At 48.9% G+C, this 27,972-nt stretch overlaps 1 protein-coding gene and 1 long non-coding RNA gene across 2 annotated transcripts in view; one reads left to right on the top strand and one right to left on the bottom strand.

The window, feature by feature from the left end:
* LOC136392321 (uncharacterized) overlaps positions 1–26,095 on the top strand; it is a 35,034-nt gene extending 8,939 nt beyond the window's left edge. The window contains exons 2-3 of the long non-coding RNA XR_010748933.1: positions 9,173–9,296; positions 24,127–26,095. This is a non-coding gene — a long non-coding RNA (uncharacterized lncRNA). The remainder of the gene's footprint in view (positions 1–9,172; positions 9,297–24,126) is intronic.
* SP2 (Sp2 transcription factor) lies at positions 272–27,972 on the bottom strand. The gene is made up of 7 exons (XM_066364411.1): positions 27,084–27,972; positions 12,839–12,915; positions 11,121–12,095; positions 3,935–4,247; positions 2,594–2,768; positions 2,185–2,378; positions 272–1,472 (listed from the first exon to the last, which is right to left on the bottom strand). Exons 1-7 carry the CDS (start codon positions 27,088–27,090, stop codon positions 1,372–1,374), a joined length of 1,842 nt encoding a protein of 613 aa, XP_066220508.1. The 5' UTR covers positions 27,091–27,972; the 3' UTR covers positions 272–1,371.

Below are 27,972 nucleotides of genomic sequence, written 5' to 3'. Positions count from 1 at the left end.
TGCAGGGCCACCTGCTTTTATCTGGGTAAGACTGGCTTACAGGACAAAGCAGGAACACCTACACTAGGTCCTGTCACCGGAGGTCCCACCCAGGAGCTCTGGGGGCTCGTACAAAAGCCTTGTCTGTGTGGCCGTGGTCCTTTTCAGGTTGGGAGAGTAAGGTCCTGCCTTGACCCGTGTGGGTCGCTCTGAGGGACCAGGGTCCCTCCCTAGTCCCCTCTCCGAACCCTCTGAGGTCACAGGCAAAGGAAGCAGCACTGCCAATTGCAGATTTTGCCTCAGGCAACTAAATTTATTAGCAAGAAAAAATTTTTGTCAGCCCAATGCTGAACAACAAAGTACATAGTTAATAAAGGATAACAAATCTGTCAATCAAAACATACCTCAAGCAGTTACAACTAAAAATAAAGTTGGATTTTGTTTAATTTAAAAGCCTCAAAAATAACAAGCAATATGTTTTTAAACATGTAGTAGACACAATTGTCTATTATACAATATACACTGTACATAACTAGAGCTTGGGCCGGGAGGGGGGAGAGGGGAAGGGGGAGTGGACAGGTTCAGGATGTGAAGTTTTATCTGAGTCCAGATTTGCGTTGAAATGCTGTGACATTTAGAAAAGAGAATTGTGAGAGAGAGAGAGAAAAAAAAATCTATATGCTTCTCATTGCCCCCAAAATCCTCAACTGAAAGCAGGCATGGGGGAGGTGAGTAACAAGGACAGAAGAGGAGAGCAATTAAATAAAACGTCTTTAAAGCACACACAATACACAGTGTTCATTATCTGAAGAAGAGTATAAGGCAACGTTCTCCATAGAAAAGGGGGTCAGGGAGTCCGTGGGTAGCTTTATTTTTAAATAGAAAGTTGGAATGTGCTGGAGAAGAGTTGTGGTGGGCTGGGCACATGGAGTGGAGGTGACCTCCTGAGCGTCTCAGGAGGAGGTGCCAGTGGTGCCCTGGGTGCGGCCCGGGGCGTCCAGGTGGCGGGCCGGGGGGTGCAGGAGGGAGGGGCATGGCACGATGACGCCACTCCGGCAGTGTTGGGGGGTGAGGGGGCTCACTTTGCTCCTCGACGGAGTGAAATTCGTTTTCCTTTGGAAATAAAGGTTCCCGCTCGTCCTGGTTTAGAACGTCTCATTGGGCACTGCCAGTGTCCACGGTCTGGTGAGAGGGAAGGGCCAGGGAGGAGTCCAGGGGCTTCAGAAGGAGGCGAGTGGGGGCTGTGAGCCCCCTGCCATGGGTGGGGAGAGTTGCAGAACAGGAGGGAGGGGCTGAGGGAGGGCCCAGGGCAGCCACTGGCCTCCTTTCCACCAGCGGCCCAGGCAGGACACCAGAGGGACTGCATCTTCGGGCTTGCCACCGCACTGGGCCTTACAAGTTCTTCGTGACCAGGTGGGTCTTGTAATGTTTGGTGAGGTGGTCACTCCGCATGAAGCGCTTCTGACACTGGGCACACTCGAAGCGTTTGTCCCCTGGGGAGAGATGCCCGTCACTCACAGAGCCATTCAGACACTACTTCAGCCCCCAAAAGGAGAAGCACATGCGGTATCAAGCTTGTGATGTCAAAAATAATAGAGACTGGACATAAATGAGTGAAAATAATGAAACTAGGTATTTCAGGAAAATCATTCGGGAAATCCCAGTGGGAAAGGCAGCATGGGGTAGCAATCAGGAGCGGCTGCTGTGGACTTGGGAGCCCCAGGGGCCACATCTGAGTCTGGCTCCACCAGTCACCCGCTGCATGACCTGGCCACCTCTCCGTGCCTCAGTAAAACGCCATAATCAAAGCGCCCTGCCCAGAGTTGTTAAATTAAATCAGTCCATCTGTAAAGTGTGCAGTACAGTGCCTGGCATACTACATCAGTGCTTGTTAAATAAATAACTATGCCAATATGGAGGAAGCCATCAAGGCCCATAAGGCAAACGGCATCGCTTTGGGAAACACTGAGAAAGGAATGGCTTGAAAGCATTTCCTGAGAAGGCACGGACCCCTGAGAAGGCAGTCTCTAGCTCTTGCTCCACGTGGCAGTACCTTGGCTGGGCCAGGAATCTGGATGTCGCTGAGGGCAATGGAATGGCAGTGAGGGGAGAGGCTGGGGGCAGACCATGTGGGTGCAAGCCTGCCAGGAGAGGGGGTGAGGAGCCCTGTCTGGGGCGAGGGTACCGCTGGGGAGGGGTACAGACCTGTGTGGGTGCGGGCGTGTCTCTGGAGTTCGTCACTCCGTGTGAACCTCTTTCCACAGAAGAACCAGTTGCAGACAAAGGGCCGCTCGCCGGTGTGCAGGCGCACATGGGCCCGCAGCAAGGATGTCTTCCGGAAAGTCTTGCCACAGTCGGGGATGTGGCACACGTGCTTCTTCTTGCCCTGCTCTCCAGCCCTGGGAACGGAGCATGGATGGAGGGAAGGAGTGAGGCAGGAGGTAGACGATGGGGGCAGGCAGGATGGGGAGAGGATGTAGGGTCAGGTCAGAAACCACAGAAGTGAGGAGGCCAGGTGGCGTGGAGCCGCTGCCTTGTCCCCTCTTGAGCTGTGTCCCAGGAAGGTGCTCGGGGAACAGGGCACATGCCAGGCTGCCGGTCTGGCTCCAGTTACCTCTTGTCCCCGTCCTTGCAGTTGGGACATGTGCAGGCCATGCGGCGCCGCTTCTCCCCTGGCTGGGCCTCTCCGGCCAGGGCCTGCTCCATCTGCAGCTGGATCTGGGTGGGGCTCAGCCCACTGATGGTCAGGTTGTTTCCAGAAACATTCTGCACCGTCAGCTGCTGCTGCCCTGTGGGGAGGAGGAGGGCACGGTTCAGGGTGAGGAAGCCTGAAGGGGCAGAGCAGGAGCCTGCCACCCTCCTTCCCTTCTGCACACAAGGACAACCACAGCCGCTGGTACTTTCAAGAGCCTGTGATATGCCAGTACCACTTTAGAGGCCTCAAATGTATTAACTCACTCAACCTTCACAGTCCTATGAAACAGGTCCTACTGTCCTCTTAGAGTTGAAGAAACTGAGGCTCAAGAACGTATCAAGCTAACACCACAGGGCTAGTAAGCGGCAGAACTCCGATCTGAACCCAGGCAGCCGACTTCTGAGTGAGTGTGCTGAGCCTACACGACACAGGCCAAATCCACTTGCAGACACTGCCCACACATTTCAGCTGGGAAGGGTCTTGTCTTGGAGTGTTTCTTCCAGAAATACCTCCAGCCTTAGGCCCTTGTGAGATACCAGCTCAGCTCTCAGGAAAGTATCCTGGAATTTTTGTTAATAAGAGCAAGAAAACAATTTTAAGGGCTCTGAAAAAATCAAGTCCTCTAGGATTTGCATAAAGCCTTTCAGAGCAGGGGAGTGTTGCTGACCTTTCGCTGGTGTTAAAGCACCACCACCCTGAAAAGGGCCCTTTACCCAGCTAAAGAAGGCAAGGCAAGGCTAGGAACCATTTTTGCTAGGTAGCTACAAGGTCCTTTGATGATTTGCAAGGCTGTTTTCACATTATAATTATTAGCAAATATCCCCACTCAGCTGAAGTGCAGCACAAGCCATTCCCACTGGCAAAGCCTCCCTCCTTTCCTTCCAACTTTAACTCAAGGCCTTCCTCATTCTGGAAGCCTTCAAGTTTCTTTACCCAGGGCCTCCCCTGAACATCTGTCTTTGGTCTGTACCAAATGAATGTGCATTTGTGTGATAGTTGGAGAGTTTTCCTGAGTATATCTTATTTTCTCCACCATATTCAAGGTCTTCAGCTGTCTGGTGGGGCCAACAAGCCCCTTAAACTGTCACAGGGCTACTGTAAGGACCCAAGAGGATGTGCTTTTAAGCTGGAAGGGATGAGGCATGTGTCAGGCAGCAGCCTCACTGCTGTTACTGGGTAAGCTCGGGGCTGGCCCACAGTTCCCACATGAGAGGTGCGTGAGCACACTACCCGTGCCCTGGCCCAGGGGCCTTCCCTCACCACCGGTGTTGGTGATGGTGACAGGCACGCCCTGGACCTGGACGCCGTTGATGTTGATGGTCTGCATGGCCTGGGCCGCCGCCGCCAGCTGGGCTGCGTTCAGGCTGATGATGCTCCCAGCAGGGGCGATCTTTGGCAGAGGACGCTCTTTCCGGAGAATTGCGGCTGAGTGCTTTTTGCTGGTCCCACTCGGATGAGGAGCACGGGATGCAGGGCTGCTACAAGTGGTAGTCGAGGTGGTCACAGCTGTTGCCGGGGCGCTGTCCTGGACGAGGACTGTTTGCACCTCACCGGAAGGCGTACGGATGTAGACCTGGGAAGGGCCAGAGAGAAAAAGTCAGGGTCCCAGCAGAGACTGGGCTCCCGGCACCTTTCAGTGAGTGCAGTGTTCTCTCCTTGCCCAAGTGAGAAGCGGGAGTGCCCCTCTGTCTACCCGAGTCTTCTCCAACTAGCCCAAACCTACATGGCCGACGTCCAAAGGGCTGACAGCATACCTATGCTAAGCTGGCAAATGGTAACTTGATTTGAAACCAAACATTTACTTAGCATGGAAAAACAACTGCCAAATCTTAGAACTGGAGAATCAGAAGGCAACTAAATGACGACCTTGGCCCTGGCCAATTGGCTCAGTGGTAGAATGTTGGTCCAGTGTGTAAAGTCCCAGGTTCAATTCCCAGTCAGGGCATACAGGAGAACCGACCATCTGCTTCTCTATCCCCCCCCCCCCACCGGCCATGGCTCGAATGATTTGAGCAGTTTGGCCCTGGGCACTGAAGATGGCTGTATGGCCTTGCCTCAGGTGCTGATAATAGCTCAGTTGCTGAGCAGTGGCCCAAGATGGGTAGAGCATTACCCTGTAGGGGGCTTGCCAGATGGATCCCGGTCGGGGCCCATATGGGAGTCTGTTTCTGCCTCCCTGTCTCCCTCCTTTCACTTAATAATAATAATAATAATAATAATAATAAATGACCTCACAAAAGATACAACCATCATCATAAGAATGAAAACACCTCTTTTCTGCCTAAGCAGTGGTGACACAGCGGATAGTGTCAACCCAGGATGCTGAGGTCCCAGGTTTGAAAACCCAAGGTCATCAGCATGAGCATGGGCTCATCTGACTTGAGCGTGGTGTCACCGGCTTGAGTGTGGGGTCATCAATATGACCCCAAGGTCACTGGCTTGAAGCCCAAGGTTGCTAGCTTGAGCAAGGGGTCACTGGCTCGGCTGGAGCCCCCCAGTCAAGGCACATATGAGAAGCAATCCTTGAACAACTAAAAGTGCTACAACTACAAATTGATGCTTCTCATCTCTCTCCCTTCCTGTCTGTCTCAGTCTCTCTCTCTCTCTCACAAAATACAACAAAAAACTGCTCTCACACTCTTCAGCAAGAGGAACCAGGACTTCTGGGAGAAATGGTTGATCCCAGGGCTGAGCTTGGGAAATACAGGGAATGAAGTACTGAATCATGCAAGGATGAACCTCAGAAACATTACACTACGTGAAAAAAACCAGGCACAAAGGATCAACTATTTTATGATTCCATTTACACGAAATGTCCCGAATATACAAATCCATAAAAATAGAAAATGAATTAGTGGGTGCCAGGGGTTGGGGGAGAAGGAAATGGGGAGTGAGCATTAAAGGAGGATTTCTTTTGGGATGATGAAAATGGTCTACAATTAAATAGTGGTGACGGCTGCACAACTTTATGAATATACTAAAGTCTGGGCCGGAATCCACCCAGCAAGCCCACCTAGGGGTCGATGCTCTGTCCATCTGGGGCCATTGCTCAGCAACGGGAGTCATTATTTTAGCACCTGAGGCAGAGGCCACAGAGCCATCCTCAGCACTTGAGGCCAGCTTGCTTGAGCCAACTGAGCCAGTGGCTGCAGGAGGAAAAGAGGAAGAGAAGGGGTAAAGGGTGGAGAAGCAGATGGTCACTTCTCCTGTGTGCCCTGACCGGGAATCAAACCCGGTACATCCAAAAAAATTAAAAAGTAAAAACAAAACAAAACAAAAAAACAAAGAAAAAAACCCAGTACATCCATACACCAGGCCAATGTTTTACCACTGAGCCAAACAGCCAGGGCCAAGTTGTACACTTTAAAAGGGTGAATTTTATGGTATGTGAGTATCTCAATAAAGCTGATTGAAAAAAGGAAAAAAGGATAAGAGTATGTCATAGGGATACAGGAGCCAACCCTAAAGAGTTCCAATGTTAGCAACAAAAATAATGTATTAAATTATAACCCAAAGTATAAAATAAGTAATCATGAATTGCTACTGGTATAAGTAAATGACTGAATAAAGAAATAAATGGAGGCCCTGGCCAGTGGCTCAGTGGACAGAGTGTTGGACTGGCATATGGACATCCCAGGTTCAATTCCTGGTCAGGGTACACATGAAAAGCAACCATCTGCTTCTCCTCCCCCCTCTTCCCCTTCTCTCTCTCTTTTCCTCCTGCAGCCACTGGCTCAACTGGTTCAGGCATCGGCCCTGGGCACTGAGGATAGCTCCATTGGAGCTCACCAGCCTCAGGCGCTAAAAATAGCTCGGTACTTGAGCATTGGCTTCAGATGGGGTTGCCAGGTGGATTCCAGTCGAGGCGCATGTGGGAGTCTGCCTTACTATCTCCCTTTCTCTCACCTAAAATAAATAAATAAACAAATAAATATTTTTTAAAAATGAAATAAATGGAAAAGAGATAAATCTTCCTTACAGAGAATCCCAAATAATATTATGTAAATATGTCCCCTTCCAGGAAGGTGGGAGACTTAGTGACTAGCTTCCAAAGGACAGCGTAGAGAAAGGGAAAAGTAACAAGTAGCAATGAAGAAACCGGGCAAACATCACCTTAACCAAGTGACCCATGTTGACACCAGGTATGCTGCGTAGACATCACATACATACCCCTCATTTCACCTCTGTGGTACTCTTTCCAAAACCCATAACCCCAGACTGGGGGACATTCTACAGGACACCTGACCCATGTGTTTCAAGTCTGTCAAGATCATGAAAAACAAGGACTGAGAAACTAACAGACCAAGGGGCCTGGGAGACATGCCCAGTAAGTGCAATGTGGGATCTGGACGGGATCCTGGAAGAGAAAGAGGACATTAATGGAAAAACCAGTAACATCCAAACCAAGTCTGGAGTTTAGTTAACAGTAATGTACCGAAGTCGGTTTCTTTGTTTTGACAAATGTACCCTAGTAATATGAGATGTTTAACAAAGGGGGAAGCCAGGTGACAAGTATACTGTACTACCGCTGCAACTTTTCTGTAAATATAAACAGTCTAAAATAGTTAATTTTTAAAATCTCTATCAGAGTAAAAGATACCAAAACAAGTAGGCAAAAGTCTGATGAGGAATGGGATATTTCCAGTCTCAAAGTGCTATTCCCACACACACACAAAGAAAACACAACCTGCCATCTAGTGTTGAGGAAACATCACACAAACCTAAACCGAGAAACACTATTAAATAAATGGCCTGTAGCCTTCAAAAAAGTCAAGTGCAGACCGAGGCACTGCTCCAGATCAGAAGAGACTAAGGAGACGACACAATGAAATGCAAGGTGTGATACTGGCTGAGAACCTTCTGCCACAAAGGAATTATTGGGGCAAGTGGTGAGGCCTGAACGTGGTCTTGAATTAGACATTAGTCTGTTTCACTAACTTCCTATGTTTGATGGTTGTATTTTTGTTATGTAGAATGTCCTTGTGTGTAAGAATTACACACTTTCTATATAGCATTCGGTGGCAACTTATGCTCAAATGATTCAGGGAAAAAGTTCTTTGTAAAAAAAATCCTGTTGCCTGACCTGTGGTGGCGCAGTGGATAAAGCGTCGACCTGGAAATGCTGAGGTCTCCGGTTCGAAACCCTGGGCTTGCCTGGTCAAGGCACATATGGGAGTTGATGCTTCCAGCTCCTCCCCCCTTCTCTCTCTCTGTCTCTCTCTCCTCTCTCTACCTCTCCTCTTAAAAATGAATAAATAAAATAAAAAAAAAATTTTTTTTAAATCCTGTTGTGATTTTGACAGGTTCTTTTGATTCCTGAATTATTTAGGACTGTATTTCTGCTAAAAGCAAGCAAACAAATCTTATGTCATCTCCTAATAAATACACAAATTTCATTTCCAGTTTTCTGGTATGTGCCCTTTTCTAATCATTGCTATTTTTTGTGTATCTGAAGTTTTTGTTACTAGAAAACTGTGTGTTCATAATGTAGAGCAGGGATCAGCAAACTTTTTCCGTAAAAGGCAGAGAGGAAATACTTTTCGGCTTTGCAAGCCATGCGCTCTCTGCCTTGCAGTGAAAAGGATGCACAACTGGCTGATCTCAAGTAACATGGGCATGTGTTAACCTTTATTTACAAAAACAGACGGGGGGCCAGGTTTGACCCGTGGACTGACAATCTTTGATAAAGAAAACAATACATTTTTTAAAATGTAGATATCCTTTGCCTCACTTTCAGGAATTTATTTAGCTCTAAGATTGGAAACAGCCTAGATATACAGTTAACAGGGTATTCATTATATAAAAGACAGCACACCTCAGGATAATGGAAAACTATGTTATCATTAAGAAATAATGTACTGGCCTAACCAGGCAGTGGCGCAGTGGATAGAGCATCAGCCTGGGATGCTAAGGACTCAGGAACCCGCAAGGTTACTGGCTTAAGCGCGAGCTTACCAGCTTGAGCATGGGATCACAGACATGACCCCAAAGTTGCTTGAGCCCAAATGTCACTGGCTTAAAGCCCCCCAGTCAAAGCACATATAAGAAAGCAATCAATGAATAACTAAGGTGCTGCAACTATAAGTTGATGCTTCTCATCTCTCTCCCTTCTTGTCTTTCTCATTAAAGAAAGAAAGAGAGAGAAGAAAGGAAGGAAGGAAGGGAGGATAGGAAGGAAGGAAGAGAAGATAGGAAGGAAGGGAGGGAGAGAAGGGAGGAAAGGGAGGGAGGGAGGACTGGCCTGTGGTAGCACAGTGCATAGAGTGTTGATCTGGAATGCTGAGATCACCAGTTCAAAACCCTGGGCTTGCCTGGTCAAAGCACATATGATAAGTAACACGCAAGCAATGAACAACTAAAGTGAAGCAACTATGAGTTGGTAATTCTTGCTACCCCACCTCCTCTCTCTGTAAAGTCAATAAAATCTTTTTTAAAAATTAAAACAAAAAATATATATATTGTAGCTAACTTTCTGCATATGGATGATCATTTCCTTAGGAAGACCTGAACTTAAGCTGCAGCTCCATCAACCTCAAGATACGGAACCTCAGGAAGGGATGGGAGGCATTGCTGAGGCTGTGCGCACCTGTGATGGTCTTTCACCCAGTTCTTTACCTGTAAGGTAGGTTTGATAATGGAACCTCACAGGTATTGTAATAGGTAAATGAAACAGTTCAGAGGAAATCACTTGGCAATACGTGATATGTCAGAAGGGAGGAGGCACTTGAGGGCAGGCTCTCAGGGCATCCCTGTCCATAGCTCAGACTCAAGGGCACCTCTCCATGCAGCAGATTATCCAGCCTCCTACTGTCACTCACTGTGATGCCTCATTTTTTTCTATCCAAGACTAGATTACAAATTCCTCAATGCAGGAGCTGTCTTTTTTTCTTCTTTTCCAAGAGAGAGAATGGGAGACAGAGAGGCAGAGTCCCGCATGTGCCCTGACTGGGATCCACTGGCAATCCCCCATCTGAGGCCGATGCTCTGCCCATCTTGGGCCATGCTCCCAACTAAGCTATTTTTAGTGCCTAACGCGTAGGCTCCATGTAGCCATCCTCAGTGCCCATCCCCAGCACCCAGGGTGATGTGCTGGAACCATTTGAGCCATGGCTGTGGGGGGGGGGGGGGAGAGAGAGAGAGAGAGAGAGAGAGAGAGAGAGAAGGGAAGGGAAGGGAAGGAGGGGTGGAAAAGCAGGTGGTCCCTTTTCCCATTTGCCCTGACCCAGAATCGAACCTGGGACATCCACATGCCAGACTGACGCTCTACCACTGAGCCAACAGGCCAGGGCCGAGGAGCTGTTTCTTTTTATATGAAAGAACAATCCTTGTCCTCAGCTTTAATTGTAGCACCTGCCACACATAAGACATAATGAGTCAAGGTGTAAACAGAAGAGTTTGGGGTTTGAAATGAGTTGAATTCTGGCTCCGGTCATCTATGCACTATGAGATTTGGATACTTTATAAACCTCTCTGAATTCCAGGAAACAGAGTATAATCTCTAGAATTTAGTAGTCATACACAATGAATGAAACCTGCCTAGCCTGACCAGGTGGTAGCACAGTGGATAGAGTGTTGGACTGGGACACGGAGGACCCAGGTTCGAGGTCCCGAGGTCGCCAGCTTGAGCGCGGGCTCATCTGGTTTGAGCAAGGCTCACCAGCTTAAGCCCGGGGTCCTGGCTTGAGCAAGGGGTCACTTGGTCTGCTGTAGCCCCCCGGCCAAGGCACATATGAGAAATCAATCAATGAACAACTAAGGTGCCGCAAGGAAGAATTGATGCTTCTCATCTCTCTCCCTTCTTGTCTGTCTGTCCCTATCTGTCCCTCTCTCTGTCACAGAAAAAACAAAAAACAAAAAAAAATCCCTGCCTCACAGAGCTATGTAGATTCCAGAGTATTAGAGCATCTCAAGAAAAACCAAAAACAAGAACATTCTTGAAGTTAACATCAAAGATGACTAGCCTAAATGTTCCTGCCCTCAAGCTAAGCTGCTGCTTCCTATTTTTTCCTTGTTTTAACAATGATCAACATTTTTCTGTCTTACTTTATATCAAATTCTATGGTTCTGACTGGATTTTTTCATTGTTACCATTCTGAGTATATAATTCTATATTGAGAAAAATAAACTTGTTAAAAAGTAGGTATATGCCCCCCCACATCCCTCCAAGAGACCTCCATAAGGAAAAAGTGGGCCAAAATATAGGTATGTGGGTCTGTTTCATCTGATTTCTACAGATGAGCTGCACTTGGCCCTAGGACCTGAAGAGAACCCACTTGTCAGGCAGAAGTGGCCACTTACTGCCCACCCCAAATGATACTGACTGCCAACATTCAGATCAAATCGGGAGATGCACCGGCATCATCTCTGAAAGCAAGCTGAGGGGGTGGAGCACTAGCCAGTTAGTGCTGAGGAGGAGAGGGAGGTGGGCGCAGAGGACGCTCGGTACCTGAGTAGACGTCGGCTCAGCCGCCTGGATCTGAAAGTTCTGGGACGGCTTCTGGGGGACAGTGGGGAGGGTGGCAGATGCCGCCTGCACCACCCTCAGGGCCTGCTGGGGGATCTGTACCACCTGCTGCTGCTCGGCCTTGGGGGGCACCACCTGCACCTGCTGGACCACGGCCGGCTGGCCCCCGCCAGGGCTCTGCACGATGAGCAGGTTGTTCCCGGCCTGGATGATGTTGTCTGCCGTGGTCTCGATCAGCACCGTCTCTACCTGCTCAGCCACGGCCACAGAGGGCTGGGAGGCGGGCAGACTCTTCTTCCTGGCTTTCTTGTTAGTCTTGGACAGTGGGGTGGGGGGGCTCTCCGTGAGGAGCTGAGTGGTGGCCCCAGTGTCGCTGGTGTTCATGAGGTTGTTGACAGGCAGAGTAAGTGTCACATTGCCTCCTCCACCTGTCAGTTTCACCACATTGGCCCCGCTCTGCACAGGAGTGGTAGTCGTACTCGACTTCTGGACAGGGGCTGGCTTGATGGGGACAGGCTTGTGACCGGACGGTGCAGGGGTGATGATGGCTTGGTTGGTGCCAGGGATGATCTGGATCTGGTTAGTGAGCCCGGGCTGTACTTGGATGGTCTGGGAGCTGCTCGCCTGAATCTGAGAGACTGCCTGGTACTGGATGTTGGCATTTGATCGGGTCCCTTTGTTGATCATGGTGGGATTCTGGATAGCAAACACCAGCTGACCCCCAGGATAGGACGTGCTCAGTTGTGACCCCTGAATCTGAAGTATGTTTCCTTTGGAGGACAAGATTCCAAAACTGTTCTTGCCGGGGCTAAGAGGGAGAGGGGCAGGTTTGATAGGGACAAGCTTCCGTGGTGTGGGCTGGGGGGGAGCAGGAGGTGTCACAGCCGCCTCTACAGCTGGAGGCCCAATTTTGCTACATGTTGCAGCAAGCAGGGCTAAGGGAGACGGCTGGGAGTCCTGTAAAACACCAAGCGGAGAAAGGAGTGAGACTTGTGGGCCTGCTGCTCAGCCCTGATCAGCATCTCTTGGCAGGCCCCGCCCACTTCAATGGCGGGCAGGGTGCCAGCATCCGCCCTCTGCAGTGGTCCTGTCTCCCCCGCTGGTTTCTCCATTGAATAATGGAGAAAAGGGGAAATGTCTTTCTCAAAAGCATCCCAGACACTGAACTAACAGCACACGCTGACCACTCACTCCCCACTGGCCTCGTTTCTAACAGGACACAGAAACACTCTCTGCTCTTAGGTGGAGTTCCACTGGCCCACTGCAGGGATTAAAGGGTCCCTGATTTCTCCACTGAGAAGGGAGAGGGGAAGAGACAGGGAGGAGCAACAGCAGAATAAATCCTCTGGTAAAGTGTACCCTAGTGCATGGGACATGACTTCACTGACAAAAAAGGCTGCTCTTTCGAGGCTACAAGAGTCTCCGGGGTGTGAGGACACAGTCTCTAATCTCCTTATACGGTCAATGGGGTCTAATGGAAGACAGTTTGAGTTTAATCCTGCTTTTCACCCCGACCCAGCTGTGGCACCTTGGGTAAGTGGCCATGGTTTCTTAGTTCATAAACAGGAGATAGAAGTGAACCTTCCCTGATCTCAGGTCCTGGGGTATTTGTAGTGACTGTTCAGGGTGGTTAAATGGCTGCTTCAGTGAGTCCTTCCTGGCGGATGCGACCCCCGCCCTCAGGGCCACTGCCCACTCACCTGGGTGGTGGAGGCAACGGGCTGCAGGTAGTCGCTGGGACTGACAGCAGCAGTGGCAGCCATGCTGGTCTGTGGATCTGTGGGAAGAGAAGAGAGTAATGCACACAAGGCACAAGCAGAAGCCAGACCCACTCGTTTCAGATTCCCGTTTTGTCTCTATTTGCTGCTGCTTCCCCAAGAGAGGGGAAGGACCTTTCCCCACACTAACTCCACTCAAACTTAGCAACCCTACATCTTTTTCAGTAGATGACCTCCTCTGTTCAGACTCAGCCATCCAAGGCTGTGAGGTCAGCTGGTCCTGCCTTCCCTGGACTGCCCCCTCCAGTCATCATCAAGCCTGAGATAACACGAAGATTTTAAGATTATATCAAGAGCCGCTTCAGTAACTAAACCTTTGGGGCCCTCTCTGAGGGGAACTCCTGACTCGCCCTAGCTAGGTCAGAATCCTGATATGGAGGGTGGGGGAGTCCCCCCAGCTAATCAATCCTCCAGCTCTGACCTAAGCTTCCTGATCACTGCAGCTGTAGCCAGATGCCAAGCCAGAAAGGGAGAGAAGCTTCGCTCAGTCAGGATCTGTGACAAGAAGGACACACCCGCTCCCTCCATGGGAAAGTCTTGGGTGCTTTATGTTCAACCTTTACCACAAAGGCCCAGTGGCCCAGGTACTGACCTACAGCATATGGGGAATTGCTTTATGTGAATTCACACTTCAACACAGAACAATAGGTATAGCCCATACGAGGTATCACCTAGTTGGCCCCATGGGTAACACCAAGAGTAGGAAGCTAATCGCCGAATATAATGAGAACAAAAACAGAGTAAATTCCATTTTTGTTTCAATGTATATACACATCAATGTATGAATCTAGCAGGAAAAGGTCTTAGAATGCTAAAATGTTAAAAATTGTTATTTCTTGGTGGTTGGATTTTGCTGGACTTTTCTGTATTTTGTCATTTTCTCACAATAAATATATTCTAAATTTTTTAATAAAGGAAAATAAACAATGTTGAGGAAGAAATGAAGGGAAACTCTACTCTGAACTTAAGTCTAACCTAAGATTAATATAAGATAGGTAAAATGGAAATCATGAGAATTTGCAGAGAAATAATCTAAACCATCTTACAGTTCACAAATCACTAAAGAAAAGGAAACCGAGCAGAGTCTGACCTGTACCCCAGACCTCTAGACAGTAGATCTCAGGAAGTACAGAAACAAGAAGGGTATTGATTACTTCCGGGGCTCAAAAGGGTGGAGGGGCTCAGGCACTGAGCCCTGGTCAGTATCTGTTGAGAAGAGGATAGAGGTTGGAAAGTGGAACCATTCCATTTGGCAATTTGGCTGTCTGCTTGGCTTCTCCCTTTGGGACAAAGATTCTTAAGTGGGAAAGGTACAGGAAATGTGAAGGGGGCTGAATCCAGGACAGGGGATGGACTCAGAAGAAGGCACACAGATGCCTGACATGGTTTCCGGGCCCTAAGGCCACACAAAATACACTCCAGAGTAGCAGAGCCTGTAGCACACTTGTAAATGGTGAGGAGCCAAAGGGAAGCTCTGGGCAAAACCCAGAGTAGAGGCAGATCCTGAAATAGTAGGCACTGATCCTGGCAAAACCCCAGAACAAACGATGGAGCAGCAACACAACTACTGAGGTGAGGAGGCAGTAATCATGAGGAATCTTCCATGCTGAACAGATCTGTGCTATGGGGTTTGGGCAGACACATCAGAATGGCATACACTGAGCATTTTGTTTCAACAAGGCACCTGACTACAATTTTCATAATATTCTTATAAACGAGAAGGGAAGACACTCAGGCAGGATGACAGTCTAGTCTGGGGGCTAGGCTGCACGTGCCCTCACCTAAGCTGAGATCCACAGTCGCACAGTTCGCTGTGGCAAGGTCAACCAGGGTACCTCAAACTAGGGAGGGGTCTTCAGGTTTCTCCTTGGAGACTCCTACTTTCTCTGCCAGAATGTTTTACTCTTGTTTTCACTGTGAAGATCATCTTTTAAAAATGAACAAATACTATAGATCCCTGGGTGACTGTTACTTACCCCAGATTTGCACAGTTCCAGGCCTGTACGTGTGTTTACAACTGCATTAGTGCCAAGTGGCACCACTCTAACTGCGTGGGCTAATTAAGACAATTTAATTCTGCACATTTAACTCATGATACATTTGTGCAATGTGAGGGATGACAGCTCTTCAGAAGCGTGGGAGGATTGTCTCTCTGCACTAGACAGTGCAGGGTGGGCGTGCGGAAGGCAAGGAGCCCAGGATGTCAAGTCTGTGCTGTGCGTATGATGGCAGCAGCAATTCAGGTTCAAACTAATGTCTCCCAGAATGACGATGTTGGTTTGAATTTTACTGGCTTTTGGGCAGTTATTTAATTAATTGTATAGGAGCTAGATCAATGAGTTCATACACAGATTTATGTGTGTACATAATTAAGTTGTAGCATTATAATGAAAACAATCTAAGTTGACTCAAAAACATTATTTATTTAGAGTGGTGTTCAAACTGGTCAGACCATGAACCACAGTTATAAAAACAATTTACATCAAGACCCAGCCCTGGCCGGATAGCTCAGCTGGTTAGAGCATCATCCCAAAGTGCAGAGGTTGCCAGTTCCACCCCCAGTCAGGGCACATACAGGAACAGAATGATGTTCTTGTCTCTCTCTCTCCCTTCCTCTTGCTAAAATCAATAAATTTTTTAAAAAAAGACCCAGTGTGCACCCACACCCACATATACACCTATGCACTTCCCTGTCCTGTGCTCATGCAATTAGAGTTTCCAGAAACAAATTCTGCCCTCACTACATGTGATAGACTTTGATATTTTTCTACTCTATTCATATTTTTTAATGCTGGTTGACTCACTAAATTAGTTTTGTGCCCTTGAGGCTGGAAAATGTGGCTTTAGAATAGTCTAACCACCTCCCAACTTTGGGAAACTGCAACAACCGACTAGGCAAGTTCAACTTGCAGATGTCACCAGATGGAGAAGGATTGTAAACACAATGGGTGTATTAGGGTTCAAAGAGATCTTTAAAAACTGGGGTGTAGACTGTCCAGTGGAGGCGCAGTGGATAAAGCATTGACCTGGGACACAGATCCCAGGTTCAAAACCCCAAGGTTGCCAGCTTGAGCTTGGGATCATCAACATGATCCCATGGTCGCTGGCTTGAGCCCAAAGGTCACTGGCTTGAAGCCCAAAGGTCGCTGGCTTGAAGCCCAAGGTTGCTGACTTGAGCAAGGGGTCACTGGCTCAGCTGAAGCCCCCAGGTCAAGGCACGTATGAGAAGCAATCAATGAACAACTAAGGTAACTCAACTACAAGTTGATGCTTCCTCCCTCCCTCCTTCCCTCCTTCCCTTTTTTCCTCCCTCCCTTTCTCCCTGTCTCTCTCATGCCAAAAGACAAACAAAAAAAAGTGGGATGTGCATGAGGCTCCAGTAGGGAGGCTAGGGCATTCCTCTCTCAGCCCCACTGCACCATCTGTAAAACAGAGGTAATGTCATCCTCACTGGGTTCCAGGAGTTGTCAACAATTCTTATGAAAAGCATTGAGCATATAGTAAGTAATCAATAAATGGTGATTTAAAATTTGAAGTTGAATAAATCCTGCACTTGAGTTTTTAAGAAGTCACATGTACATAGGACAGGAAGACAGCTTAATAGTGAGTTTCATGTAAAACAGTCCCAGTGGTTTTAACTCAAAGCAAAATGGAAACCTGGCCTGTGGTGGTGCAGTGGATAGAACACCAACCTGGAATGCATAGGTCACTGGTTCAAAACCCTGGGCATGCCCAGTCAAGGCACAAAGGAGAAGCAATTGCGAGTTGATGCTTCCCATTCCTCCTTGCCCACCCTCCCGCCTTTCTTCTCTTTTTCCTCTCTCTAAAATCAATAAATAAAATCTTTAAAAAAAAAAAAGAAAGTTAAATGGGAGCTAACAGTCTAGGTGTGGTCACTAAAAAAGCTACTGCAATCTTGGACTACATTTCCAAAAGTTCAATCACAGAAGAAAAATAATAGTGTTAGTGTGTTCTGCACACTTGGGCCACATCTAGAGTGTCAGGTTTCATTCTGAGGGACATTGTGAAAGGCAGATTTGCAATAGGAGCTGGTTCAGAGGAAACCAGCGATGGTTGTGGCCAGGATGTCAGAGTAGTGATACCCACCAGGGTACCAACCCCATCCGTGGGTTCAAAGGGCAGAACTAAGACTTCAGGGTAGAAATTTCAAGAAGGCAGATTTCAGATTCAGAGAAGGAAACGTTTCAAAAGATGGAACCGGTCGCCTTTAGAAGTAATGTTCTCCCTTCTCTGGAACCATTTAGCCAGAGGCGGAATGTCTGTCTGTCAGAGAGACAGGATGTCTACATGGGGGTGGGAATTGGACTGGATTACCTTTATGATTTTTACAATTCTCAGACCACGCTGCTGATAAAAACACCGGACGAGTTAGTGGCTGGCAGGGCTGGGAAGGAAGGCAGAGGCTCTTCCGGGAGGAGCCCTGGGCTCCGGCTCACTTAACTAAAATTGGTGAATGACTCTCCCTGAGACCTCTGTTATGAAACGGAAGGACATCAGAACAAGACAGAGTGCAAACAAAGGAAAACTGGCCTAGAGCTTCTTACTCATCTCCCTCTCTCCCTCTGCAGCCATTATTACCCTGGACTCACACTGTTCGGAGGTTGGGCTGGGCTCTGAGCGAGCCTTCAGTTAGGATGCCACAGTGGAATCTACTAAAGCAAGCTGCAGACTGCTGGCCCTCCACTTCCCGCCATTTTGCTTTGGTTTCCGTTTCCTCCCCACTTGCTCTTGAAACACTCCTCTAGATTGCAAACCAATGTTTGTAAGTATCCCTCCTAGGATCACTCAGAGCTCTGTGGCCCAGGGGCTGCAGACCTGGGCAAGCGAAACAGAGAGACATCCATCTCCCTGCTGTTGTGGGGATTCTATTCTGAGATTAACCATAAAAGGGAAGAGACGCAATTCCAGTCAATGTTTAGAAATGAGACGTGATTAAGAAATGGTGTAGACACATGACTATAAGACTCTGATCCAAGTACTTTAGAACCTCATTAATTTGGAACCTTATATTTAAAATGTGTAATTTGGACATAAATCATGCTTAACGTTTCCTTCATATTATTCAAAGTGAGGCTAAATTGTGTATAAAGACTGCAAAAGGACTCTTAGGCAGTTATGTAATTGTTTTATACCACTTCCACCATTTTAATTGTACCATTTGCTTTTAACAGCAGTTTACATCCAGTCACTGAAACTTACATTTAGCAACACTGGTAATTGGAATTGTTGCATAGTCTCCAAAGAAAAGGCGGCATTTCGTTCAGTTTTATATTTTATAGTTCTGGTTTGCTACAACTTTCCCAACAAAGTCCCTTGGCTGGTGAAGTTTTACAGCGATTTACTACACAAGCAATAGTAGCTCTCTCAGGCTCCAAGAACATCACATAAGGCGTCCAGTGCCAGATGGGACCCCTGTCCCTCCTTTCCCTATACTGGAAACCACTGTCATTCTAAGACCAGTAGAAAAGCACCCCCCAAGGACCCCCGCTCTTGATGTACACAGGTCATTCACCTCCACCTCCGGCCCCGCCGGCTACAGCCTTCTCTTCCTCCCTCCTTGGCCAAAACTCCGAGGCCCCCTCACTTCGCACTTGTTCGTTTTGCTAGCAGTGGTACGGGGACTTTCACCCGGCCTCTGCCCTTGCTCAGGTCACCACGGACCTCCTCATTATTAAATCTAAAAGTTCCTCTTCATTCCCTGCCCTCTGACCATCCCCACCTCCTTGAAAGCCCCGCACGTTCCTGCGGCCTCCCTGGCCACCTCTTCCCGCTGCAGGCTCCTCTTCCTTCCACCGCCCTTAGACACTGGTGTTCTCAGGACCCATCCTTCTCAGCCGATACCCGTTCCATGGGCGACCGTGCCCGGGTACCTTCCATAGGCCGACGAGGCTGGGGTCTGTGTACGGCCCAGGTATCTCCTCCCAGTGCAGACCAGTGAATCCTGCCCGCCGTGGGCCTTCCACTTGGGCTGCCACAGAGCTGCCACCACGGAGCTGTCCATCCTCCCCCGATCTCTCTCATCCCTGGCCACCAGGGGCCTCCCTCCAGGTCCTCGAGCCTTCATCTCTGCAGCTGTCCTTTCCTTACTTAGAGCTCTTTCTTCTCTTATTAGTTAACACCTACTCACCCTGCAGGTCTCAGCCTGTTTCATTCTCAGCAAAGTTTACCAAGAGCCCACTGTGTTACAGGCATGTCAGGGGGCCTCTCAGGGCCTGACAGGAGGTCAATTCCTCTGGTAACACCACCCATTAAATAATCGTGGGCTTAATGGCTCTCTCATAGTCATGAGAGGGCTCCCCAGGGCGCGCCAGCTGTGTTTCCACTGCTGAACAGCTACCCCGAGCCGGAATCACAGCGACCCTTCGGTGCGGCAGGCTGAGTGAGCGAATGTCTGGGGAACCGGCCGCTCTGCTGGTATTTCCAATCACAGTGAACTGAGCATCACCCTCATCACCAATCAATCAAGTCGTGAGTGGAGTGTACCTCCTAAACAGACACCTCTCTCCATCTACTCCCTGATACTCGTTTCCATCACCATTATCCCAGCCGTAACCACCTGCAGCTCAGCCTCAAATACTGCCCAGAGCCTTCAAAATGGCTTCCCAGCTCTGGCCTCGTCCCTCGTCCCTCTTATCTGGGCTCCATAACCTGGTCAGAAGAATCTTTTTATAATGCACATCCTATCCAGCCACTCCCTTTATGAAACCAGTAGGAGCCTTGGTTGATTTTATGATAAGTTTATAGAGGCCAAAACAATCTGCCCCCTCCGTCCCCCTCCCCCCCACCTCTCCTACTGTATCTCTTGCCCTCCCGCTCTGCTGATGGCACACCAGTGCTCTCTATTTCTGGAACTATCACATGCCCTGTCTCACTTGGAGCCTAAGCATGCTCTCTTCCATTTGTCTATCTCCAGCCCTCCCTCAGAGCTCATTTATAACTCACTGACTCAGGGGAAAACTTTCCTCTTCCCTCCGCCCCAACAGCGTGCCAGGGTACTGGCACCAGGACACCCTTCACAGCGCTTCCCCACCGCCAGGAGGAGCGCATCTGTCCCAGGGGTCTTCCCAGGGGCTGACACAGGGGGCACCACAGGAAGAGGCCTGGGGACCCCAAAGCCCTGCCCACTGAACTAGGGGCTGTTCCACTGGTCTTTCTCTGGAGACAGGGAATGAGAGAGGAAAGGGGCTCGAAGAAATACAACAGTAGGCTTCACGAAGCTCTTCCCTCCGGGAGAGAGCTTGGCTCACACTCCGTGGCCAGGCCTTGTGGGCACTCAGCTTTCCCCCTCGGGTCCTACCACACCAGCCAGGCTTCCTTGGCCTCCTGCTGTGGCATTTCCCCTGGAGGAATTCCACTCGGCACAAACAGTCCTGCCGTCTATTTCGGTCAGCTCGCTGGGACTAGAGCCAACCAGCAGTTCCTAGGCCTCCTCTTCCCCAGTTGCCTAGCCTGGAAGCGTTCAGAGCTGGTAAGGGAAAAGCAAGCCAGGCTGGTTTGAGAGAACAAAGATGGACCTCAAAAGGAGGTGACAAGGGCTAAGAGGATCAGCTTGGGAACGGCTCCAAATTGCACTGCGCATTTCTGAGAAGCAAATTGCCTGCAATCATAATAACCATATAAAAAAGCTCAATAACAGTAAAAGGAATTTCTTTGAGTTTCATTAAATATGAACAATTGGGTGATGGCCTGTCAATGCCACGGGCCAAAGGGGGAAGGTAAATCAAGAATGGAGCTCTTGTGTCCATGCAGACACCTTACCCAGCCATCTGGTCTCCCCTGCTCCCAACATCGACCCCGAGCCTCAGCCCGAGACCCTGATGTGTGTCCAGTTTCGAGAAGTTAAAATTCCCTTCATTAGCTAACATCTATTATATCTTTCATTTTTCAAGAAAAACTCCCTGCAAGAGTCACCTGTATTTGCTGTCCCTAATTTCTCTGCTGCCAGTCTTTCTTGAACCTGCTCCCACCAGGATGCCCCGCCCCAACCGTGCCACAGAGCCGCTCACACTACCAGTGACCTCCACCTCGCTAAGTCGAATGGTTAATTCTTGGACCTCATCTTCTGTGTTGATCTGACAGGTGACCCTTGAAATCAACTTCCTCCTTGAAGTTCTTCCTCCTTGAAACACTTTCTTCACTTGGCTTCAGGACACACTCGCCAGCTTTGCCTCCTGCCTCTCTGGCTACCTCTTCTAAGACTCCTTTGCTGGGTCCTCCCTTCCTCTCAAATTCTGGCTGGGCTGCCCCAAGGCTCTGTCTCCAAACCTGTTTTTCTTCAGTTTACACATATTTCCTGGGTGATTTCATCTAGTCACATAGTTTTAAAAACCAACAATATACAGATTCAACATTATGATGACTCTCAAATTTGTTATTTTCAAAGTTGTAACTCTGACTGCCTACTGAAGTCTGGAGATGCCTCGATGTATTAATAAGCATCTCAAGTCTAACTGGCCTCGAACAGGCCTATTGATATCTCTCTAATTCTGTGTGTCCGTCAAGCTTGCCCACAGCAGCGAGTGACAGCCCATCCCTCCAGCTGCTCAGCCCTGACGTCTTGGGAGTCATCCTCTACCCTTTTCCACACTCTGCCTCTGAGTCAGCAAACACTTTTGGCTCTACCTTCAAAATATATTCAGGATCTGATTGCTTTTATCACCCAGGTTCATACCCCATCATCTCTCAGCTGTAAACTGCGAAAGCCTTCTTCCTAGCTCAGCTTCGGACCTTGTCCCTCTGAGTCTCTTCTCAGTGCGCATCCAGTGAGACCCATCCAACTTAAGTCATGAAGTTATTCCCCTGCTCAGTACCCCTCAGTAATATCCCATCTCCCAAAGAGCCAAAGACCTCACAGTGACATACAGGGCCCTATGTCACCTGTCTCCCGTGACCTCTCTGACCTATCCCCTATCACCCTCCCTCACTGCTTCAGCCTCAAAGGCCTCCCTCCTGTTCCTGCACATGCCAGATACGGCCCCTTCTCAGGCCGTGGCACTTGCTGCTTGTTCTCTCTGCTGGAGTTCTCGCCCTCTGCTCCCACCCCGGATTGAGCATGGCTCAGACTCCCCTCCTTCACAGTCTCTTCTCATGGAGACCTCCCTCGACCACCCTATATGAATTGCACCCCCCACATTCTTCCTATCTTCTATTCGGTTTCTTTCCTTAGCATTTCTCATTGTCTAAAATGTATACGTCACTTATTTATTGTCTCCCACTAAGATGTAAGCTTCCTAAAGGCATGGACTTCTCTCTGCCTTACCCATTGATGTACCTCCCTATCTGGCACATAGTAGGTACTTAATATATATTTGTTGAATAGATGAGTAAATTAATCCTGGAGGCTTCAGACGGGGAAGGAGAGGCTAAACGGAGCTTAAGAAGGAAAGGAGCCTGACCTGTGGAGGCGCAGTGGATAAAGCGTCGACCTGGAACGCCGAGGTCACCGGTTTAAAACCCTGGACGTGCCTGGTCAAGGCACATATGAGAGTTGATGCTTTCTGCTCCTCCCCCCTTCTCTCTCCTCTACTCTCTCTCTAAAATCTAAAAAAAATAAATAAATAAAGTAAAATAAAAAGATCCCAAAGGAGAAATCCTGCAGAGCTGTACACCCTGGCCCTCAGCTGGGATCTGCTCCCTAGGTCAGCTCAGCTAACTCAGTCCCACAGGGAACTCTCAGGTCCACCAGTCACCCCACACAGGGGGAGTGCCCAGGCCAGGCCAGCGGAGCCCACTCCTGCTCCTGGACAAATACTGCAGAGTACACACACCTCATCACCACACGCCAGGCGCTGTTTCAAGGCTGACTAACATATATTAGGGGCAAGTTCTTTTCCAAGTAAGTTAAGCTGAGGATAGCTGCTATATGAATACCTCGTATCTGTCTCTACCCTGAATTCCTGTCCCCACGAATGTGACTGTCACTAGCTAGTCAGCATGCCGCCCGGGTCATACTCCGCGTACTGGAAGGGACTCTGGAGAAGTGAGGGGGAGCACGGGACAGCAGGGGATGGGAAGAACTCTTCGCTCTGAGAGGCAGTCCCAGGAAATGGTGCAAAGAATAGGGGCCTCAGGATTCTGTCTTGGAGAACAGGAGGAAAAAAGAAACCAAAATATACTTTTTGTCCCCCCTAAAGAATATCATTATGTAAAAATGCATGCTTTCTCTGTTTTGGCACATTTATGTGTGAGTCAAGCCCTGGACTAAGATCGGCTTCTGAAATGAGTGGTGACTTCATTTCCCCTGGGAAGAGAGGGCTGGCTTACCAACTACTTTTTTGAAGGCTAGGAAGTGTTTTGGTCCATTTTTAGGTTAATCTGAGACTCCCAATTAGACACTGACCAGGAGCAGAAATATTCCACTTCCAGTCACAGGGCCCTGCCTGCTGTCTCTTATTCCCTATTCATACCCTCTAGAGAGGCTGCTTTGTGATTCCACCAAGTCCCATAGGAGACGTAACAAATACCCCAAAGAGGAAGCTCTAGAAAGAGGACATTTGGAAATGTGCAGGCCAGTGCATACTGGTTCCTGAGCCATTTTCACCCCGTGGCTGAGACAAAAAAGGCCACCTAACAGCCTACGGACAAACTGGCACCACAGAGCCCTTAGCATCAAAAACAATAGTCACCCAGGCTAAACCCCTGCATTGCAATGTTCTGGGGCCTCTGGCTAGGTACAGCATGCGCCTCTGATGTTCAAACAAAGTGTAGCTAAGGAACGAGATGTCCAAAGGAAGGATTCGAACAGCTGGGTCTGTAAGCATGCTCTTCCTGTGACATCTCGACACTACTCAGAGCGACTCATGGGGGTAAACTGAGAAACATCTAAACCGGGCACGTAGCCCTTTCATACTCCCTTGCTCCCCAGCAGAGCTCGTCACCCTATTGTAGCGTTCAGAAGCACACCCCATGAGAGGTTTAGGAATTTCCTGTGCCACGGGGGCCTCAGAGCATCTGTGCAGAGCGCTTCCTACCCACGCGGTGGAAGCTGCAGCTTCCCCCGGCTGCGGGGGCAGACTCTGAACTTGCTCTGGGCTCAGTTTTCCACTTTGGAATCCTGTCAACTGGAACAAATCCACCAATACAACCAGGGAGCATCTCCTCAAGGGGAATCTCCAGTCCTTTTCCTACTCAGGCTGACAATGGCCTTGAATGAGTAATGCCCCGTGTTTTTACCTTCTTCTTTCCCCCAGATTCCACAGAAAACCCACCGAAAAGTAAGACCTTTCCACCCAGAGGTCTCCTAAGAGAATGCTGCCGGCCAAAATGAGATCTGCTGCTAACTGAGGAAGAACTCTTAAGAGAGAGAGAGACTTTCCGTTGCATTTCAGAAATATAAAGATCTAAGCTCTGGCTCTACGAAGGAAGAAATAAAGAGAAAGCTTTCGCCCCTCCGTCAACAGGTCTAGAAGTCACAACAAGGAGTTGCATATGGATCTAAAACAAAAACAAGCAGAAACCAAACAAGCAAAAACATCAACAAATGCATTCCTTAAGGATGTCCATTGCTCAGCCCGGCCTGTACTGGTTTGGTCCAGCATGCAGACCAAGTGTTCCTGGTTTCACACTTGGTGGGAAGAAGTTCACAAATCCAGTTAAGCTCCCCAAAGGGATACTATCATCCAATAAACTAATAAGCAAATATCGGAGTTTCTCCAAATAAATTTTACTCCAAGTCTGCAGTCCGTAAGGCTTCAGATTGGACCTTCTGTAACTGTTTAAACTCTGAAGTGTTCGCACAACTGTATCTCTCCACTTTTTCTCTGCACACTCTTTACGGCACTGTTTCTCTGCATCTTTCACTCTGTGGCCTTTGCCCACCTCTGTACCCTTTAATTTTTTTCAGTCTTTGGAAGTGATGCTTCTCATCTGTATGTATACAAAGAACAGAGGAGTGAAGTTAAGTCTTAGAAGGAGAGAGATCATGCTTTATTTCCATCATAGAAATGGGGGAAGGTGAGCAAGCTCTAGAAAATTGCTACTAGCTGAGAATGTCCTCACAGAGCCCTAGTTGGGTAATACTTGCTTAAAGCAAACTTGAGTTTTATTTCTTACCAATGCCAAAGTATTGTGCAGGCTACAAGGGACCCTGCAACTTCTCCAAATAGCTGCTATTCATCAACAGAACTAGGAAGTTCAAGCCAAGATAGCGAAATGAACTACCCTATCTGCTGTTAGGCCATGAGGCATCTTTACCCAGACATTTTCAAAATCTTCTTAGAGCTTCTCTCCTCTGACAGGCTTCCAGAGGCCCAAACTTGAATAGAATCTGAGAGGCAAAAAAAGCCAGCTAACCTATGTGCTATCAACAGTGATGCCAAATTCTGCCTCCTGGACCTAGTTCTCCTTACTGGGCAGTCAGGATACAATTATGAACTAACTCTACTTGACTCTCCTTAGCAAACAGACTGTGTCTTTAACAGCCTAGCGCAGGGGGTTCATAATATGTCAGAACAGCTTTTTCTTCTTCTTGTTGCTGCTTTTAAACCAAGAGGTTAAGCCTCTCTACAACCAAGTGGAAAAACCAGAACTGGAAATATTACCAATTGTCCCAAAGAAAATCCATTTCCAACAGATGTTAACGCCTGCTAGAAGCCACTGGACCACTGACATCATCAGCCCAATTGATAGGTTGTATGACAGATCTACCTCTTTCATCACACACAGGAATTTAAAACAAAAACAAGTCTTTGCAGTTATATTCATTATTTCAGACAATAGGTTTCTGTGTGTCATTAATCAAAATTAGTCCTATGGTGTGGACTCCCATCATTCCTTTCATAACCTGTGAGCTGGCCAACACCCTAAATTTTCTAACCCTAAAAGGCTTATCCAAAATACCAACTCAACATTTGGCCCTCCATTGTGGTACTTAATGCCTTCTGGAGTACAACCTGTGAGTTTTAGACACTACATGCCAGTATACCTTAAAATAATTATCACTCTTCTCTCTGCAATGAAATCGGTGTAATGGAGGACCATGGACCAATTCATTGCTTAAAGTAGACCTACTGGCTCCTCCCTCCCCTATTCCAGGAATCAACAAATAAGTGAGCAAGAAGTGACCTAAGAAGAAACAAAGTTCGGGAAATGTGCACTGTGAAAAGCCAGACTGAGTCCCTCCAAGTCAGGTTAATTAAACAAGACAGCATACTGGAATCAAAACCAAAGAGTGCAATGAAAACAGGTTTCTCAGTTGCCCGGAGGAGAGGGACAGTTCCTTTTCAAGTTAAATAATAAAGCCACCAGGCACATATGCCAAGAAGCATGGGTAAGAGGCTGAGATACATAAGTCTACGAAGGGGATGGAGGTGGGGTGGAAGAAGGGAAGTTTCCACTTTATTTCTTCTGTTCATTCCCTTAGGTTTGTGCCTGGCTTTTGCGATTCAGCAATCCCCTCCAACGGGACAGCAAGTTAACAGGCTAGCTCTGTCAGCAAGTTCTTAAACGTCCCACAGTTCTTGCAGATATTTAACTCGAGGCTCAGGATCCAAGCGAACGAACCCATTAAAAAGTATTGCCTACTCGCAGTTGAAGGCGAGAGGCCAACTGCCTAGGGAGCGCCCTTGAGTCCTGACACCACCTCTCAACTGGGACACACTGGTATGTCAACCATCTTGGTTTCTACACCCAGCAGTGCCCACATGGTTGGCGCCGTCTGAATTTCAAGCATTCCCTTGCCCGTCTCTGCATCGCTAGTGGGCACCTAGAGACAGAGTGCAGGAGGGTCCACCAAACACAGGGTAAGGGCCAAGGGGCGTCGGCCGCCTTCTCGGAGCAGGCCGTAGTATATCCACGGGTCCGAGGAGCGCTGAGGGGAGGGTCGGCGACCCGGCGGAGGGGGCACTCGCTCGGCCCCAGGTGCCCGCTCCTCTCGCCAGCCCCCGGAAGCGCTGCCCTCCCGCCCAGCGGGCTCCGAGGGGGCGGGGAGTCGAACGCCCCCTTCCGGGTGCCTCCGCCTGGCTGGCCAGCCCCGCTCCTCCTCCGGGCGGGAATCCTCCCTCCCCCGCCCCTCCGGGAGCCGGGCCCCGGCGCCAGGCCCGGCCCCAGGGGGCAACCCTCGGCCCTGGTTCCCCCTCCCTGCAGCCTCTGCCCGTCTTCCCAACCCTTGGGGGACGGGAAGACCCCGCCGGCAGCGGACAGGACCCACCGCTCATTACGACATCTTCCTCCCTGGCCTCCGCCGCCTCCGCCGCCACCGAGAGCCTGACACCGCCCGTCCAGCACCCGCCAATCCCGGAGCCCGCCACCGTCCGAGCGACGGCAGCGTTGACCAGTAAGAATGTTGTGCATTGGGGACCGACAGCACTACTAACCAATCAAAGAGAGTTGTCTAGAGCGACGTTGGTTTGGCCAATAGAGCTGCGAAGTGTAACTGATGGACGGTAGAGCGCACCAACCGGGAACCAAGTGAAGAGTGAACGACATGTTCGCCAGCCAACTGGAGGGACGCAAAGTCCCGCCCATGAGGTGGTTGATAGACAGCAACAGGAAGCTAGATAGGGTGGGACTTAGCTAAAGGCTGCTTTTGTATTGGTCGTGGTTGACCTTCCACCCACCTCTAACCCAGAGAATGAGTGATAGATCTGCCCTAAAGCCAATCAGAAGTCCTTAGGGTGAGACCCTGAAAAACCCTGTAAAGAGCGTGCAAATTACTCTTCAATCCAGTGTCTCAGTGGTGTGGCAGGACACATCTGGTCTTCGTCCACTCAATTACATACCTGGTGAGTGGAAAGCCTTTATTTAGTTCCTTGCCCTTCATCACTTCAGGAGAGGAAAGTGAGCTCCCAGGCAACTTTGTACGAAGAAGCATTGGATACAATGCGGGAATTGGGGCTACGTGACTTCTGACGGGATTATTTTCACCGTCTCAGTTCAAGCCCCTGTAATCCTCACCTGGTTGTCGCAGCGACCCCCTAATGGATGGCCCTCAAACGTACGCATCAGAAACATCTGAAGCTCTCTTAAAAGTGGATACCCGGGTCCGCCTCTCTTAATCCTCCTCTGTACCACTCCTGGAATATGCATTCTAACCAGCG

This window comes from Saccopteryx leptura, chromosome 2 (genome assembly GCF_036850995.1).
Source record: "Saccopteryx leptura isolate mSacLep1 chromosome 2, mSacLep1_pri_phased_curated, whole genome shotgun sequence".
Lineage (NCBI taxonomy): Eukaryota > Metazoa > Chordata > Mammalia > Chiroptera > Emballonuridae > Saccopteryx > Saccopteryx leptura.
Note: the sequence above shows the minus strand (reverse complement) of the source record. Positions and strands in the feature narration are given on the sequence as shown.